This window comes from Oryza glaberrima, chromosome 2 (genome assembly GCF_000147395.1).
Source record: "Oryza glaberrima chromosome 2, OglaRS2, whole genome shotgun sequence".
NCBI lineage: Eukaryota > Viridiplantae > Streptophyta > Magnoliopsida > Poales > Poaceae > Oryza > Oryza glaberrima.
In genome coordinates this window covers 5,777,217-5,793,497 of record NC_068327.1, presented here as the reverse complement: position 1 = coordinate 5,793,497, position 16,281 = coordinate 5,777,217, and the positions used below count along the sequence as shown (strand labels likewise).

General features: G+C 44.1%; 1 protein-coding gene, 1 long non-coding RNA gene and 1 pseudogene across 2 annotated transcripts; 1 reads left to right on the top strand and 2 right to left on the bottom strand.

Moving 5' to 3' along the window:
* Positions 1-5,236: 5,236 nt before the first annotated feature.
* LOC127764222 (UDP-glycosyltransferase 73C1-like) lies at positions 5,237-6,975 on the top strand. The gene has a single exon (XM_052289075.1). The coding sequence runs from the start codon at positions 5,237-5,239 to the stop codon at positions 6,761-6,763; it is 1,527 nt and encodes a 508-aa protein (XP_052145035.1). The 3' UTR covers positions 6,764-6,975.
* Positions 6,976-8,017: 1,042 nt separating this feature from the next.
* Positions 8,018-10,137, bottom strand: LOC127764660 (uncharacterized). Its single transcript, XR_008015929.1, has 3 exons — positions 9,714-10,137; positions 9,554-9,634; positions 8,018-8,503 (listed from the first exon to the last, which is right to left on the bottom strand). It is a non-coding gene; the product is annotated as an uncharacterized LOC127764660 (long non-coding RNA).
* Positions 10,138-13,679: 3,542 nt separating this feature from the next.
* Positions 13,680-16,281, bottom strand: LOC127763752 (UDP-glycosyltransferase 73E1-like; annotated as a pseudogene).

Here is a 16,281-nt window from a genome sequence, read left to right as displayed (position 1 = left end):
TATGCATGTGTCCAAATATTTAATGTGATGTTTTTGGCCAAAATTTTTTAATCTAAACGAGGCCTTGACGGCGTCTCACCTTCATTGCTTCATCCAAATGATCACCTTGAAATTAATGTTGACCACATTCATTCATGTACGTAGTACTACTCCATCCGTCTAAAAAACAGGCAAACCTTGGGTTTCCGTGTCTAACTTTGACTGTCCGTCTTATATGAAATTTTTTTATAATTCGTATTTTTATTGTTGTTAGATGATAAAACATAATTAATATTTTTGCGTGACTTGTCTTTTTAATTTTTTTCATAATTTTTTCAAATAAGACGGACGGTCAAACATTGGGCACGGAAATCAGGGTTTGTCTCTTTTTAGGGTTTGTCTTTTTTTAGACGGAAGGAGTAGGTTCTAGCAAGTCTGCCAGTCCTACCACTAGCTAACGGAGTACAGTGACAAATTTTAGATGTACTCCATATTAATCTAAAATTAATGCACTTGTACAAAACTAGAACATGAATATATTTCTTTTTAACAGAACCCCCAACAAAGTAACTCCTGCACCATCCGTCATCCACAACCATATATTTTTAATAAAAGTTAAACGACTTAAGATATGAAAAAAAAACAGAAAACAAATTCCCGATAATAAGTTACTGGTAAAATGAAAACAATAAATTTCTAAATCATAATAGTAGTATAACTCGGTGACCAAAATATCAATCTTATACCCCTCCTTTCCTAAATGTTTGACGCCGCTGACATTTTTAAATATGTTTGACCGTTCATCTTATTCAAAAACTTTTGTGAATATTATTAAAAAACTTGAGTAGTAGTAATATATTTAACAATGAATTAAATGATAGGAAAATAATTAATAATTGTTTAAAATTTTTAATAAGACGAACGGTCAAATATATTTAAAAGAGTCAACGATGTCGAATATTTAGTGACGGAGAGAGTATATGGGTCTATTGATATAGTATCGCGATGACACACCGATGGACACCTTGGAGCAACAACGATAATGTAGTGTGCCTAACAAAAAAAAGTTTAGAAGAGAGCAAAAATTAGTGAGGGCAAGTTTTATAATAGGTGACTACCATATCTAATTTTATGCATGACATATATAATTAAATTAAGATGTGATATGTATAATAGGTTACCTCTACCACACAATCTCCAATATTTTTAACACTCTCACATATTTATTGAAGTTTGTGTAGGGGCTGCCCCTTGCATGAGAGGTGATTATTTCTCTCTCATCCTTCTTCTCTCCTCCACCTCACTATTTAGTCCTATGTGGCATCTTGGGGCTTGTGCTTAGATGCCCATAGTACTTGCCGTAAGAGCAAGGATAATAGTAGAGCTCACTTCCTACTATTAGTCCATCTTAAAGCCAACATATATAATGGATTAGCTATAAGGTTGGCTACAACTATCTTCTTCCGTCTCTATCTCTAACCTATGCATTTAATATATTTACCTAGGAGCTTGTGTTAAGCTAGCTTTTACATGAGAGCCAACATCCTTGATTTTTTTGTTATCTCTCTTCTCCACATAAACTTGTAGTAGGCTTATAGCTTGCTATTATACTTGCTCTGAATCAGCACCCAACCGCTTGGACATGAATATCTAATGCTTCCCCACAATGGAGCAATAATGATAATACAGCTGGCTAGATAACGAATACCCAACCGCTGGCTGCTGTAAGAAGTTTAGAAGAGAGCGAAATTAAACCGCACCCGTCTTAGAGCAAGTTGTTTAATAGTATAGCCAACTACTAGCTCTAATTCATATATAGCCAATTTAATAGCTCATTCATACAATAGTTACATATCACACTATTAATACATGGTCCCACCTGTCATACACACTGCGTTTTGGAGTCCGTGCTACAGCCAGCTACAAATCTGTAGCCCGCTTCTATTCTCTCTCCTCATTTATCTACTTAAAATATATTTACAGCTGGCTTATAACTTGCTATTTTACCTGCTCTTAAGCCCTATTAGCCTGATTTATTTTGCTCCACTATCTCACAACCTATCTTAATTTCCGATTGCTCTAGCTCAACCATAAAAATAATGTCCTTTAATTTCTCCCATCTTATACCATCCAATTTATAGGACTATGCAGGCACGGGTGTCATGAAAACCATTAATCCAATTCTCGTAAACCACCACATTTAATTTGCTATGTGGTTATGCATTCTTGCATAGATCTACCAATAGTGCCATCAACAAATCTCATGCGAAAAAACTATCGGTGTAATTACGGTGTAAAAACACATCATAGTTATGCCGTATACTATACATATACGACTAGTAGCATTAAAATTGAGTTCAAAAGAAAACACAGCGCTAGCTTGGTGGCAAAAGGAGCACTCGTGTGATGGGGGTGGGTTTTTATAAAGAAAAACTCATGCATTTATTTTATATATAGGTTAGAAACATAATATATGATGAGTTGTTACAGTGCAGTGATAACAGTACGGATAACTGGGACACTTCCAGTTTTGCGAAAAACCCCTTGTGAATGGGCAAATTACACTTTTGCTCAACATTTTGTAGAAAAGGACTTAGAAAGAAAAAAAAAAGCAATCGAGTCATTCTCCTTCTTGGCCTTTGTCACCGATGAAGAAGATCTGAAGCTCACTTCCGGTGGAGGGTGAAACCAAGTGAGCTGAATGCACTCAATCCCTAATGATTCCTCCTATGTATGGAGGCTAAGGTGTTGATGAGCAAAGTGAAATTTTAGCAACACCACTTGAGATTTCTACTATTGTTCTTGAGAGAAATTAGTACAAAGACCATAGCTATTCCAAAGACAACAACTAGATGTATTTTGTTGGTGAAGAAAGCAAAAGAAACGCGGCGAGCTACATAAGAAGCCAAGAGGCATACAGATTCGGTCCTCCACGAGTGGGAGGTTGAGACATCTTTGATGCAACTTGAAAACTCCAGCCACCTAGTGAAGATTTGTCGCCAAGGATCAAGCATGAGGCCGCCTTCCTTGGAAAGACCTCGCCGGAGATGTCGATGTAGACAGACGTTACCTCTCTTTGCACAGATCTGGAGGCACCCTAGGTAGCAGCTGGGAGAAGAAGCCCGACAGGGAGTGATTCGTCTCCGTGGAGAAGCCCGACAGCGCTCCTAGACACAAGGACGAGGCCGACCGACGCCAACAATCACCATGAGAATCAAAAGGGAAAATTAAAACCACGGGAAGAACCTAAACCAACGGGATAACCCGACCATTGCTACTACAAGTACTAGAGGAGCAGGGAATCTAGTCCCTATCCTAGCCTTCACCAGCGATGAGCCGATGGTGGGGAGAGAGAGGGGTTGGAAAGGGGTGAATTTTACTATAATAAGTATTCGTGAGAGGTCAAGGACCAACGAGAGAGCGTTTTCTGTCACTTATGTGTGGATAGGGAGGTTGCAGGGTCGATTCTCACCCCACCAGCGTGCGCCTGTGCATGAATCTTGCAACGAATTTAATTGTCTAAAATTAGCAGATTTCTTCCAAAAAAACCATCACAGGTACTAGAATTAAAATCTCAAAGCAGGAAGAGTTGAGCGATATGGTTAAAAATGGCTAGAAAAGAAAATCTTAATAATCAAAAAGCAGGTTGCAGGTGTACACGTCCATTCTCACTACCATAAACAAGGGGATGTATTCCAAGCGAACAGAAAATTAAACAAAGTCAAATTACTAAGTTGAAAACAAACTTACATTTGTTATCCATAGATTTTCATTGGTACCATTAATTTCGCAATCACTTTAAAATCAAGATTGCGCGGGTGTTCAGTGCACTGCTCATGTTTGACGCTAATATAGATTGGACCGAGAAAAATAATCAATGCAAAACCCATAAAAGAACGTGGGGAATCTATGCGTACGAAGTGAGTTGGCGAGTAGACAAATGGAGGGGTGGTTTAGACCGTGAGAATTTGTAATTTATTCCAAGGAGGTATTGTGTAATCTAGTGATGAACTCATAACGAGGGAATGCCATGATTTTTTTTTTCTGCAAAAATAAGAACATGAAAGAATTTCTGAAAAGAAACAAGCAGTGGCCCGTTTCAATGGTGCGGACCGTGCGGTCGATGCCTTGGTGGGTCTCACATTCTCACTGGCCCAGCCTCGGCCCATGGTTATTACTATTTCACATTTTAGGGTGCACTTGTCAGTAGGATAATAAAAAAGCTCGAGACTCGCGAACCGCTCGAGCTCTTAACAAGCCGAGGCCTAAGCTCACGAGCTTTGTTGGGCTTAGCTCGATCTTCTCACCAGCATAGGTGCACATTTAATTTTTATCTTTTATATAATAAGCTGGTAGGTAATTAATATACATTCACGTGAGAACTTAGTATATATATTTTGTAGCAGAAAGATCTCTAGATGGTTTAAAAAAGACGCGAATGACCTAATATCAAATAATTAAAAGTGGTAAGGCTTCGAGTCTAAATTGTCTAGCCCACCACCTTGTGGAGCTAGCTAGAAAACCTATGGGCGTAATTAGGGGTGGGCATTCGGTCTAACCGAAAATTTCGGTCTTGGTCTTCGGTCTTTCGGTCATTTCGGTCTTTGAAAAGTGAAGACCGAATTTATGTGAAAAACTATCAGAACCGACAAATTCGGTCTCAGTCTTTTTGGTCTCAGTCTCGGTCCTGACCGAAATTCAACAACATTTTCATATATGCAAAGAAATAATGGAAATTTTCAACACAAAAATCACAAAAAAAATTCGTAACAACATTTTCATATATGCAAAGAAATAATGGAAATTTTCAACACAAAAATCACAAAAAAAATTCGTAAGCATTTATGAGTAAAGACTCTTATTAGGTTGCATGCCTAGAAGAAATAGGGATGTGAAAATTAGAGTTTAATCCTATTAAACATAGTGGATTGTAGGTTGTATTTAGACTTTTTTGATAATTCGGTCTTTTCGGTCTATTCGGTCTATTTGGTTACCCGAGGAGACTAACCGAATTGACCGAACAAAATTCGGTCTTTCACTATCTAGGACCGAATTGATGACCGAATTTCTCGGTCTCGGTCTTTTTGTCTCGGTCTCGGTCTTTCCGGTTCGCTCTTTCGGTTCGGTCTTTTTTTTTTGCCCACCCCTAGGCGTAATCACTCCATATATCCAACGTCCCATGTTAGCCACGCCATCAAAGCTTTTGGCTGGTGGCTGCCGCTCGCACCGGCTGCAAACGCTCGTGCTCACCTTGTCCATGGCGCCCACGGCTGAGCTCGATACTGCTACGTCACCGCCGCCGCCGCACTTCGTCATCGTCCCCTTTCCGGCGCAGGGCCACACCATCCCCATGGTCGACCTCGCGCGCCTCCTCGCGGAGCGCGGCGTCCGCGCCAGCCTCGTCGTCACGCCCGTGAACGCCGCGCGCCTGCGCGGCGCCGCCGACCACGCCGCGCGCGCCGAGCTGCCGCTCGAGATAGTGGAGGTCCCGTTCCCGCCGTCGGCCGCCGACGCCGGCCTGCCGCCGGGCGTCGAGAACATCGACCTGATCACCGACTACGCCGACTTCCGCCCGTTCTTCGACGTCATGCGCGACCTCGCCGCGCCGCTGGAGGCGTACCTGCGCGCGCTGCCGGCGCCGCCGAGCTGCGTCATCTCCGACTTGTCCAACTCGTGGACGGCCGGCGTGGTGAGCCGCGTCGGCTTGCCGCGGCTGTTCTTCCATGGCCCGTCGTGCTTCTACTCCCTCTGCGACCTCAACGCCGCCGCGCACGGGCTGCAGCAGCAGGCCGACGACGACAGGTACGTTGTGCCGGGCATGCCGGTGCGCGTGGAGGTGACCAAGGACACGCAGCCAGGGTTCTTCAACACGCCAGGGTGGGAGGACCTACGGGACGCGGCCATGGAGGCCATGCGCACGGCCGACGGCGGGGTGGTGAACACGTTCCTGGACCTCGAGGACGAGTTCATCGCGTGCTTCGAGGCGGCGCTCGCCAAGCCGGTGTGGACGCTGGGGCCGTTCTGCCTCTACAACCGGGACGCCGACGCCATGGCGTCGCGCGGGAACACGCCCGACGTCGCCCAGAGCGTGGTCACCACGTGGCTCGACGCCATGGACACCGACTCCGTCATCTACGTCAACTTTGGCAGCCTCGCTCGCAAGGTCCCCAAGTACTTGTTCGAGGTCGGCCATGGCCTCGAGGACTCCGGCAAGCCGTTCGTCTGGGTGGTGAAGGAGTCGGAGGTGGCCACGCCGGAGGTGCAAGAATGGCTGTCCGCGCTGGAGGCGCGCGTGGCGGGGCGCGGCGTCGTGGTCCGCGGGTGGGCGCCGCAGCTCGCCATCCTGTCGCACCGCGCCGTCGGTGGCTTTGTCACCCACTGCGGCTGGAACTCGATTCTGGAGTCCATCGCCCATGGCGTGCCGGTCGTGACGTGGCCGCACTTCACCGATCAGTTCCTTAACGAGCGGCTCGCCGTCAACGTGCTCGGCGTCGGCGTGCCGGTCGGCGCAACGGCGTCCGTGTTGCTGTTCGGCGACGAGGCCGCCATGCAGGTGGGGCGAGCAGACGTCGCGCGGGCGGTGTCAAAGCTCATGGACGGCGGCGAGGAGGCCGGCGAGAGGAGGAGGAAGGCAAAGGAGTACGGGGAGAAAGCTCACAGAGCCATGGAGAAAGGGGGCTCCTCGTATGAAAGCCTGACGCAGCTGATACGCAGCTTCACCCTGCAGGAACCAAAAAACTCAAGTTCTATAACAGTAGAGTGCAGTGCAAATAGGCACATTTGAATCCACAGATTGCAGTGTTTCCTGAATATTTTTTTTTCCATTTGTTGGCATTAGGTTTGATTGCAATGATTTATTTCTCCATGCATGGACATCCATGCACATCAAGTCACCTGTCTTTACTTATTCTGAAGAAGTTAATGGATGATGTAATTCTATTTGCGGACAACTTTCTTCACAATGTGGACTTGGAAGTTGGAATATTCCAATGAGAATCCAAGAAGATGCATGCCTCCAGAAATCAGAATATTCCTAGGCCGTGTTTAGTTCCAAATTATTTCATCAAACTTTTAATTTTTTCATCACATCAAAACTTTCCTACACACACAAACTTCTAATTTTTCTGTCACATCGTTCCAATTTCAACCAAACTTTCAATTTTAGCGTGAACTAAACACACCCCTAGTTGACTTGGAATTGTTGGCTTTTGTCAGGATCCCAATCTACCCTATAGTTCAACGTTGCTTCGTCTGAACATTTTATCTTGGCCGTGTTTAGTTCACCCCCAACTTCCAACTTTCTATCACATCACATCACATCTAAAACTTTTCTACACACATAAACTCCTAATTTTTTTTTTCCAAACTTCTAACTTTCCCCAAACTTTTAACTTTTTTCAGGAACTAAACATAGCCCTTGTTGATATCAGGCTAGCTCTATCAGGTTGTCAGTTGCCACCTTTGTGGCCTTTCATGTTTCACCTTTCGCCACTTATGATCATCTTGCAATGCCATCCATATTCAGATGACCTGTATGGTGTAACAAGTCTGCCACAAACAAGTGAGTTCAGTGTTTAAATTCATCAAGAAAATACACTTGGTGATGTATTGGATCTCGATCGATCTGATAAACCAACGATGACCATTTGCTTGTTTTCTCTCTGCGTGTATGACTCTGCTTTTGGTTTGCCTGTCATTTTCATGAGACACTAGCCAATTTGTCGTGCGTTGCACGACTTTGGGTGCCTGTAATGTACAATCATACTTAATTTTGATTTTTTTTTCTTACAAAATCATACAACTTGATTTTAAAACTATAGATTCAGCTCAAACTATATTTCAACTGAAGGTTCAAATATTATGTCCAGGATCAACGTCTTACCGTATGCGGTGAAGAGATGAGAATGTTTACTCAGCGATACGATGCATAAGGTTCACAGTTATCAAACCTAATGCAATATACAGTAGCAAAGTAAACGGCAATCAAGTCCATGATTTGAAACCAACACAAATTGCTCAAAGATCATTTGGCCTCCGAGTATCTCAAGAAGATAACATAATAAACATTCCAAAATGAAAATGTGCAATTTGGTTATGAAGTGTAGTAAAAAATCCAGAGTCATCACAATTATAGTAGTTTGTCTATTTATGCATTATTGCCAACCAAAAATCCTTCAACCCAAGCCAAGGAGGTTTTCTCTTCTCTGTAGGCCTGCCATCAACCACAACTCATTCATTTCAGGAAATTCGCATCAACAAAAATATTCTTGGCTTGCAAAAGCAAAGCAAAACTTTGTAAATCTTCAGGTAGTTTCTCCTAGACAGCAAACGAATGATGACAGGTTATTCTCATCCTTGTAAGTGATGGTTCTGCCCTGAATAATAGTTTCAGAAAATCTAGTTCATGTTTCTTTTCTTTGAAGTTGGTAAGCTCCACCTCTGCAAGTAACTTCATCAGAACATTATGAGATCCCTAGCTTGTTGATTGATAGCAGATGCAATTCAAAGAACATGATTCTTCCCCCTGAAATGAAAGAATATTTAGGTGTAGTTGAAGTTTTAGTTTTGGAACAAAAACAAAACTAAGATATGAATAGACTGATTCTCTTATGAGATGTTAAGGTGGAGACGTCATAAGTAGATTATACAAAAGAGTTACAACATAGAAGAAAAAAATATTTTAAGGGTAAACTCAGTAAGAAAATATCTTCTTTAGATTCCATCTAATGTTGTCATCTAATAATTTTTCTAATTCAACGCAACTGAAAATGCTTCAGAGCAAAATTGTCTCGTTAAGTGTAGTACCTCAGGTCCCCTTTCAATTTTTATTGTCTCTCATTTTTTTAATACCTATTATTTTATATCACGGAGCAAACATAATTCCTTGGCGATCTCTAAATGAAAGTTTAACGTCTTGTTAGTTTTGCTATATAAATTGGTTAAAGGAGACTGTATAATAGCATGCCACTTGCAATTTAGTAGTCTTGCTCTGTGTAATAGCACCTGAAAGTATATAATTGAATTTTACTGTTGGATGGCCTTGAAGATGGAATCACTACTTAAAGCATATGATTATGTAGTTATGCATTACTAATTAACTTAAAGAAGTGATTTTTGATATAACAACATTTGCATTCTGCCTTGACCATTGCACAACAAATAATTACCTAGATGCGATGCCTATTGTAGAAAATAAAAAACAATGAAGAATTAGGCCCATCTTTAAATCCCACAAATCCTTGATATGACTCACAAAGCCTCAAAATCCTATATATGAAAGAATGAGATGTAGTGTTTTGCATAAATAGTAGAACGAATGCATTCTATTGACCTTTGCTTCCTCCACACCATTACTCACGATTTATGGTGATCCTACACCAGTTCATTATAGTGTGCTGACACATCTATCAGTGTGAAAATCAATGTACTTCCTCCGTTTTGTATTATAAGACTTTCTAGCATTACTCACATTTATACATAGATGTTAATGAATCTATACATTTCTAGCACATCTATATGAATATAGGCAATGCTATAAAGTCTTATAATACGAAACGGAAGAAGTAATATTTACCATGATTGTAGCCATACAGAAATTTGTGCCTCGCTCTTCATCACTCAATCTGTTGGCATCGTCTCTTTTATTTGAGCCGATCTGCAGTGGTAGGCCACAACGTGAGAAGACAGATAGGAGGGGATGGGATATATTGATTATGTAACTTATTACCAGATACCTGGGATGGGATCATGGGATTCAGTGGGCAAGGGAGGAAGAGATGGCGACAGTCTTGTTGTACTTCTGCTTGAATTTGCGATCTGATTTTTGATCTCGATCCACCATCGTCGATCTCGATCTTGTTCCGTTCTTTGCAGCTGTGATTCGGATCAATGGGGAAACACGGCGGCAGCGGCGGAAAACGCTGCGGTGGAAACGATTTGAAGCAGCGGTGCGGATGGGGAGGTGCGGTGGGAGGGTGGCAGTGCAGACGAGGAGGCGGCGGTGGCCAGTGGAGGCGACGGCAATACGGGCGGAGCGCGAAGACGAGAGAGGCAGCGGTGCACACGCGATTGGGAGTGTGGGCTGTGTGTTTTTTTTTTTGCCGGGTAAATCCGTGAGACCGATCGGGAGTAGTGCGGTGGGCCGTGGACACGTGGGCTTTATATATTCGCGAGGCTTCCAGCCTTTTCAGTCCAAGACTCAGGAAGACTACTCATGTTACTTCGAAATCCAATGGTCCGTGTTGATCACATGGTTGCATCCGACGGTCATTTTTAATCCGATGACGTGGCATATTCTGGTGGTGAAAAACTTTACTTCTTTCACTACTTTAGATACTCTAGGATTAAAACTAGATTGATTACCGTTTCTCAAAAAAAAATAATAATGAAAAACTAGATTGATTATTGTGTTTCAGGCTAGATGCTAAGTCGGTACAATTAGATCTCTGACGCCCTTTTCTCGCTCTCCATATTTTCGATCAGAAAAAGGGTCTAATTCGCACATGTAGATTTTAAAAACTTTCCAATAATAAAAAAAATACTCAGTTTTTTTAATGAGAAGGTAGGAGTGCCATTTGATTAAATGAAACATTTGATTCTCTTGCAAAATTTGTACCATACGTTACGAATTGCAGTATGCAAGTATACTAATTTCATAGTTGCAAATATTTGTCCCAAAATGTAATTTAGTAGTATGAGATATTTTGGATGCACAAGAGTTTATCACCAATCATTATCTTGTGATGGTTAGAGAGGTCAGGATTCATGAGACTGTAGCTCCATTACTGAAAAGAGAAAAACGCAGCTTGTGATGGCTGCAGAGGCCATTCCCTCCTTCAATCTTCAGACTGTATTTTTCATTGGAGCAGAATCAAAAAGTGAAAATTGATTGACGGTGCATGCCTGCTTGCTTGGGTGTGTTTCTTGGCTTGTGCTTTCTTCCTCATGGAGCGGACAGTATCAGCACCAATTAATCGAGCAGTTCAGCTGCAGCTAGCCACATCTGAACGTCTTGAGACCAGATGTTGATTGGCATAATTGTGGACTACGACAGGTTGATTTTTGCACTATTCGTTTTCATCTTGCCTTCCTAATGCAGTGTCTGGATGAGTTACAGAGGTCGCGTAGTCAAATCTGAAGATCCGACCGTGTGGTTGAAACCTAGAACACAGTTTGTTTCAGATGTCGTAATTTTGTTTCCTGGCGTTCTTTGTATATTCTTTTATCCAGCCTATACACTTCTCCAATGCAAATAGTCGATCAACATTTCTATGTGATACATCACTTACATAGAATTACAAAAAATACATATATTTATATTTCGCGTCGTACCGGTGCTACGTGATCATGCGTGTGGGAAACAACGAATGAAAGACCGGGACTGACACCATCTCTGGCAACATATACGCGATCTTCAGAGAAGGAAGAAAATAGAGGAGATTGACGATGACGGACAAAAGAACGTAACACTTTACTCCATGCTAAAAAATTACCTCAGTCCTAGAATAAATACAGTTTATGAGTAGAAGGATAAATTAACAATGAGGGAAAATCATCTAGCTGTTCCCTATCAATTGGGGGGTGGTTGAAAGTGTGAAGATAGTTGGGTGTAAATTAGAGAACATTTAAATTAGTTGTTATTAATGGGACAAGTAACAAGTAGCACTATAAGTTTTACTTATTTTGGGACAAAATTAAAATCGAGAATTGCATTTTTTAGGACGGATATAGAATAAGACGTAAAATTGATCTTGAATATCGTAATTTAACCATTTATTTCTTTTATAAATTATTATCCACAACAACAAACTTTACATCATATGAAACTTACCAGTTGTTTTTGCTACCGAACCGCTATGGGAAGCACGGCTGCTCCGGTATCCACCATTAAGATAAACCTTGATCTCTACCGGTACTAGTATTATAGTACTAGTCTTATTATTAGTAGAACAATCTAAATCATCGATTTATACTACAAGTAAAAAAAAATCTACCACAACTAATTGAAGCTATAGTATAAATAGAAATTATTCATTAGATAAAATAAGACAAATGCTTACATAAATTGTGCTACCTCTATAGACCATCATGAAAATTACCATGTTAATATGCATGTAACCACATTTTTAGGAAAAAGGGAAAGGTTATTTGTTCCATTGAAGCGAGAGCCTATAGATTAGGAAAACCCAACAAATTAACCCTCGTAGCATAGATTTTAACAAAAAGAAAAAGATTTAAGATGTGGAGAACAACCAAAATAAAATCATAATTAAAAATATTAGCAAAATAAAAGCCTCAATTTCATAAATCATAATACAACTCGGAGATTACCATCGGTCTTATGCGACAACCGCTATCGATTTTGGTTGTGATAGTGTTCTCCTATTAAATATGAAAGATCAACAAATAAAATAAAGTAACGAGGACGGAAGTAATGGTAACAACTATGCACAACTAAAGTGAAGTGCATGGGCATCCAACCATAGAGAAATAAACCAAAACCCAGCTGAGCTCGATGGTGTAAGGAGTATTTAAGAAGAGAGCATATGGAGCAACCCCACCGTCCCTTGGGCACGTAGAGCTGCGCGCCGCCCTTGTTGGCGAACTACCGGACGTAGAAGACGGCGTTCTGAAATGGCAGGGTGCTGAGCGTGTTGCCATCGCCGAACTTGGTGACTGGCGCGACCCCGGTGCCCATCACCACCCATCGCTGCCGCCATGGACCAACTCAACAACGGTCAGCAACGCCAATGCTACAGCCAACTGAACAACGCCATTGCCATGAACACAACAACAATTAGCACCCATTGGGAACAAATCAAAACATTCCTTCCAGATCAAAACCTCCAAAATTCGGCACCAATAAAACTAAGACGCGACAATCTTAAAGAGAAACTAAACTATCAAGAAGCAAGGAATAGATATGCTATTTTCTCCAAGAGAAAAGATCCCGATCACATGAAGAATTAACAGCCCAAGCCAGTTACTATCGATTATATAGTTTTCGGTGTGATAGTATTCTCCTATTAAATAACAAATCAAAACCCAGCTGCTAGATGGTGTAAGGAGTATTAAAGAAGAGAGCATATGGAGCACAACACACATGTCTGCATCTAGCGTAAGATTTGTTTCGCTCCACTATCTCACAACAGTTCTATCTCCATTATCTCACAACAGTCCTACCTTAATTTCAAATTCAAAGTGCTAATTAACCATACAAATCCTGTTTTTGTTTTCATCCATCTATACACTTCAATTTATAGTACTCCGCAAGAATGAATGACATGAAATTCTTCATCCAATTCTTCCGAGCCACCCGCGTTTAATTTGCTAGGTGGTCATGCATTCTTGCATATATGGAGTCACCTAGCAAGTAGTTACCCGGTCAAGGGCCAAGGCTATCACTTATTAGTTCCTACTTTGTCTTTATTCCGCTGTTCTTCATGTGTTTGTTTCATCGAGGAAGCATACATGCATACATCACGTGTGAGTTGGATGAGGAACCCCTGGCCTGCAATGATGATTGTGTGGCTCTAACGTGAGAGGCTCTCCTAGCTAGCCTTAGCCCGACTCATAGCCAGGGTTCACTAAGGGCCTGTTTAGTTTCCAAATAAAATTTTTCATGCTATCACATTAAATATTTGGACACATGCATACAGTGTTAAATGTAGAAAAAACCAATTACACAGTTCACCAGGAAATTGCGAGACAATTCTTTTAAGCCTAATTGCGCTATGATTTGACAATGTGGTGCTACAGTAAATATTTGCTAATGATGGATTAATTAGGCTTAATAAATTCATCTCGCAGTTTCCTAGCAGAATCTGTAATTTGTTTTATTATTTGAATATGTTTAATATTTTAAATGTGTGTCCGTATATCCGATGTGATATGCAGGGGCATAATTTTTTTGCCAACTAAACAAGCCCTAAATCGTTTTGGATGTGGTTACCATCACCTCACAGTGAGACGGTTATCACGATAACAGCGTGGTTACCATGAAAACCGTGCGGTTGCCACAAGGTTTACAGTGATTAAAAACTAAGAAAATTGCTAGACGTGATAATAGTGATAATCGCAAGATTTTGTGAACCCTATTCATAGCAAGATCAGTTAAAAAGTACTCCCTTCGTTCCAAAATATAAACATTTTGGCTATGAATCTGGACAACTGTATGTCCAAATTTATAGCTAAAAGTTGTTATATTTTGGGACAGAGGTAGTAGGACGCAAATATCCTCAAAGATATTAGAACAGACTGAATTTAAAACTAAAATTTATTGTCTCTAAATTTTAAGGACGCTGTATGGTCAGATACTCTATACTGATGCTAATACACGGCCCTGGAAGGCCAGGGCGCCAAGCCAAGCCTGAGCAGCCCATGCATGGTAAGCCATTTCTTTAATATCTTGTCCTTTACTTCTATTTTATGTAAGGAAAAAGTACGAATAAACCCATCGAACTATTGCGGTCGTCCAAATTACCCCATAAACCCGAAAACCTGTTATGGTCCACCTTAAACTTTCAATACCAGACAAATTACCCCCCTCGACCTAATCCAGAGCGGTTTTATCCAACGTGGCGCACGCATGACAATCTAGTCAGTATTTTATTTAATAAAAAAGGGTGGGACCCACCTATCATGCTCTTCTTCCCCTCTTCCTTCTCTGTCTTCTCTCTCTCGCGCAGTGCGCACGGCGAGGACGGGCGGTGGGCGTGGGCTGTCGGCGGCGCTCGCCGGCGCCAACGAGCTGGTACTGGTAGCGCCGTGCCCGTGGAGTACCTCGATGACGTGGAGCTTCACGGACACGGCAGCGTGCACGCCATGATCATGATGCCCATGTACTCCTGCCCCGTGCCCGTGGAGTACCTCGACGACGTGAAGAACAATAGCTGCGTGAGCCCGGCACCGAAGTTGACGCCGGCGCCGGTCATGCCGGAGATGATGCCGAGCGAGCGGCGGGAGACGAAGGGGATGACGCCGAAGATGGTGCCGCAGGCTGCCCGGGCGCAGAAGGAGAAGAGGACCATGCAGACGACGGAGGAGGGAAAAGTGGAGGCGCGGCCGAGCAAGAGGCAGAATGGTCGTCGGCGGTATGGAGGATCCAGATGTTCCATGGGCGATGGACTCCAAAATCGAGTTCCAGCTGCAGTGGGTGACGAAGCCACCGACGGCGCGGTGCGACAGGATGGCGAGCTGCGGCGCCCAGCCGCGGACCACGACGCCGCGCCCTGCCACTCGCGCCTCCAGCGCGGACAGCCATTCTTGCACCTCCGGCGTGGCCACCTCCGACTCCTTCACCACACAGATGAACGGCTTGCCGGAGTCCTCCAGGCCATGGCCGACCTCGAACAAGTACTTGGGGACCTTGCAAGCGAGGCTGCCAAAGTTGACGTAGGTGACGGAGTCGGTGTCCATGCCGTCGAGCCACGTGGTGATCGCGCTCTGGGCGACGTCGAGCGTGTTCCCGCGCGACGCCATGGCGTCGGCGTCCCGATTGTAGAGGCAGAACGGCCCGAGCGTCCATACCGGCTTGCCGAGCGCGGCCTCGTAGCACGCGATGAACTCGTCCTCGGGGTCCTTGAACGTGTTCACCACCGCGCCGTCGGCCGTGCGCATGGCTTCCATGGTGAGTTGAAGAATCCTGGCGAGTTGAAGAATCCTGGCTGCGTGTCCTTGGTGACCTCCACGCGCACCGGCATGCCCGGCACGACGTACCTGTCGTCGTCGCCCTGCTGCTGCAGCCCGTGAGCGGCGGCGTTGAGGTCGCAGAGGGAGTAGAAGCACGACGGGCCATGGAAGAACAGCCGCGGGACGCCGACGCGGCTCGCCACGCCGGCCGTCCACGGGTTGGACCAGTCGGAGATGACGCAGCTCGGCGGCACCGGCAGCGCGCGCAGGTACGCCTCGAGCGGCGCGGCGAGGTGGCGCATGACGTCGAAGAACGGGCGGAAGTGGGCGTAGTCGGTGATCTGGTCGACGTTCTCGACGCCCGGCGGCAGGCCGGCGTCGGCGGCCGACGGCGAGAACGACACCTCCACTATCTCGAGCGGCAGCTTGGCGCGCGCGGCGTGGTCGGCGACGCCGCGTAGGCGCGCGGCGTTCACGGGCGTGACGACGAGGCTGGCGCGGGCGCCGCGCTCCGCGAGGAGGCGCGCGAGGTCGACCATGGGGATGGTGTGGCCTTGCGCCGGAAAGGGGACGATGACAAAATGCGGCGGTGGCAGCGGCGGCGGCGGTGACGTAGCAGAAACGGAGTCCGGCGTGGGCGCCATGGTGGGCACGAGAGCGGTGCGAGTGGCA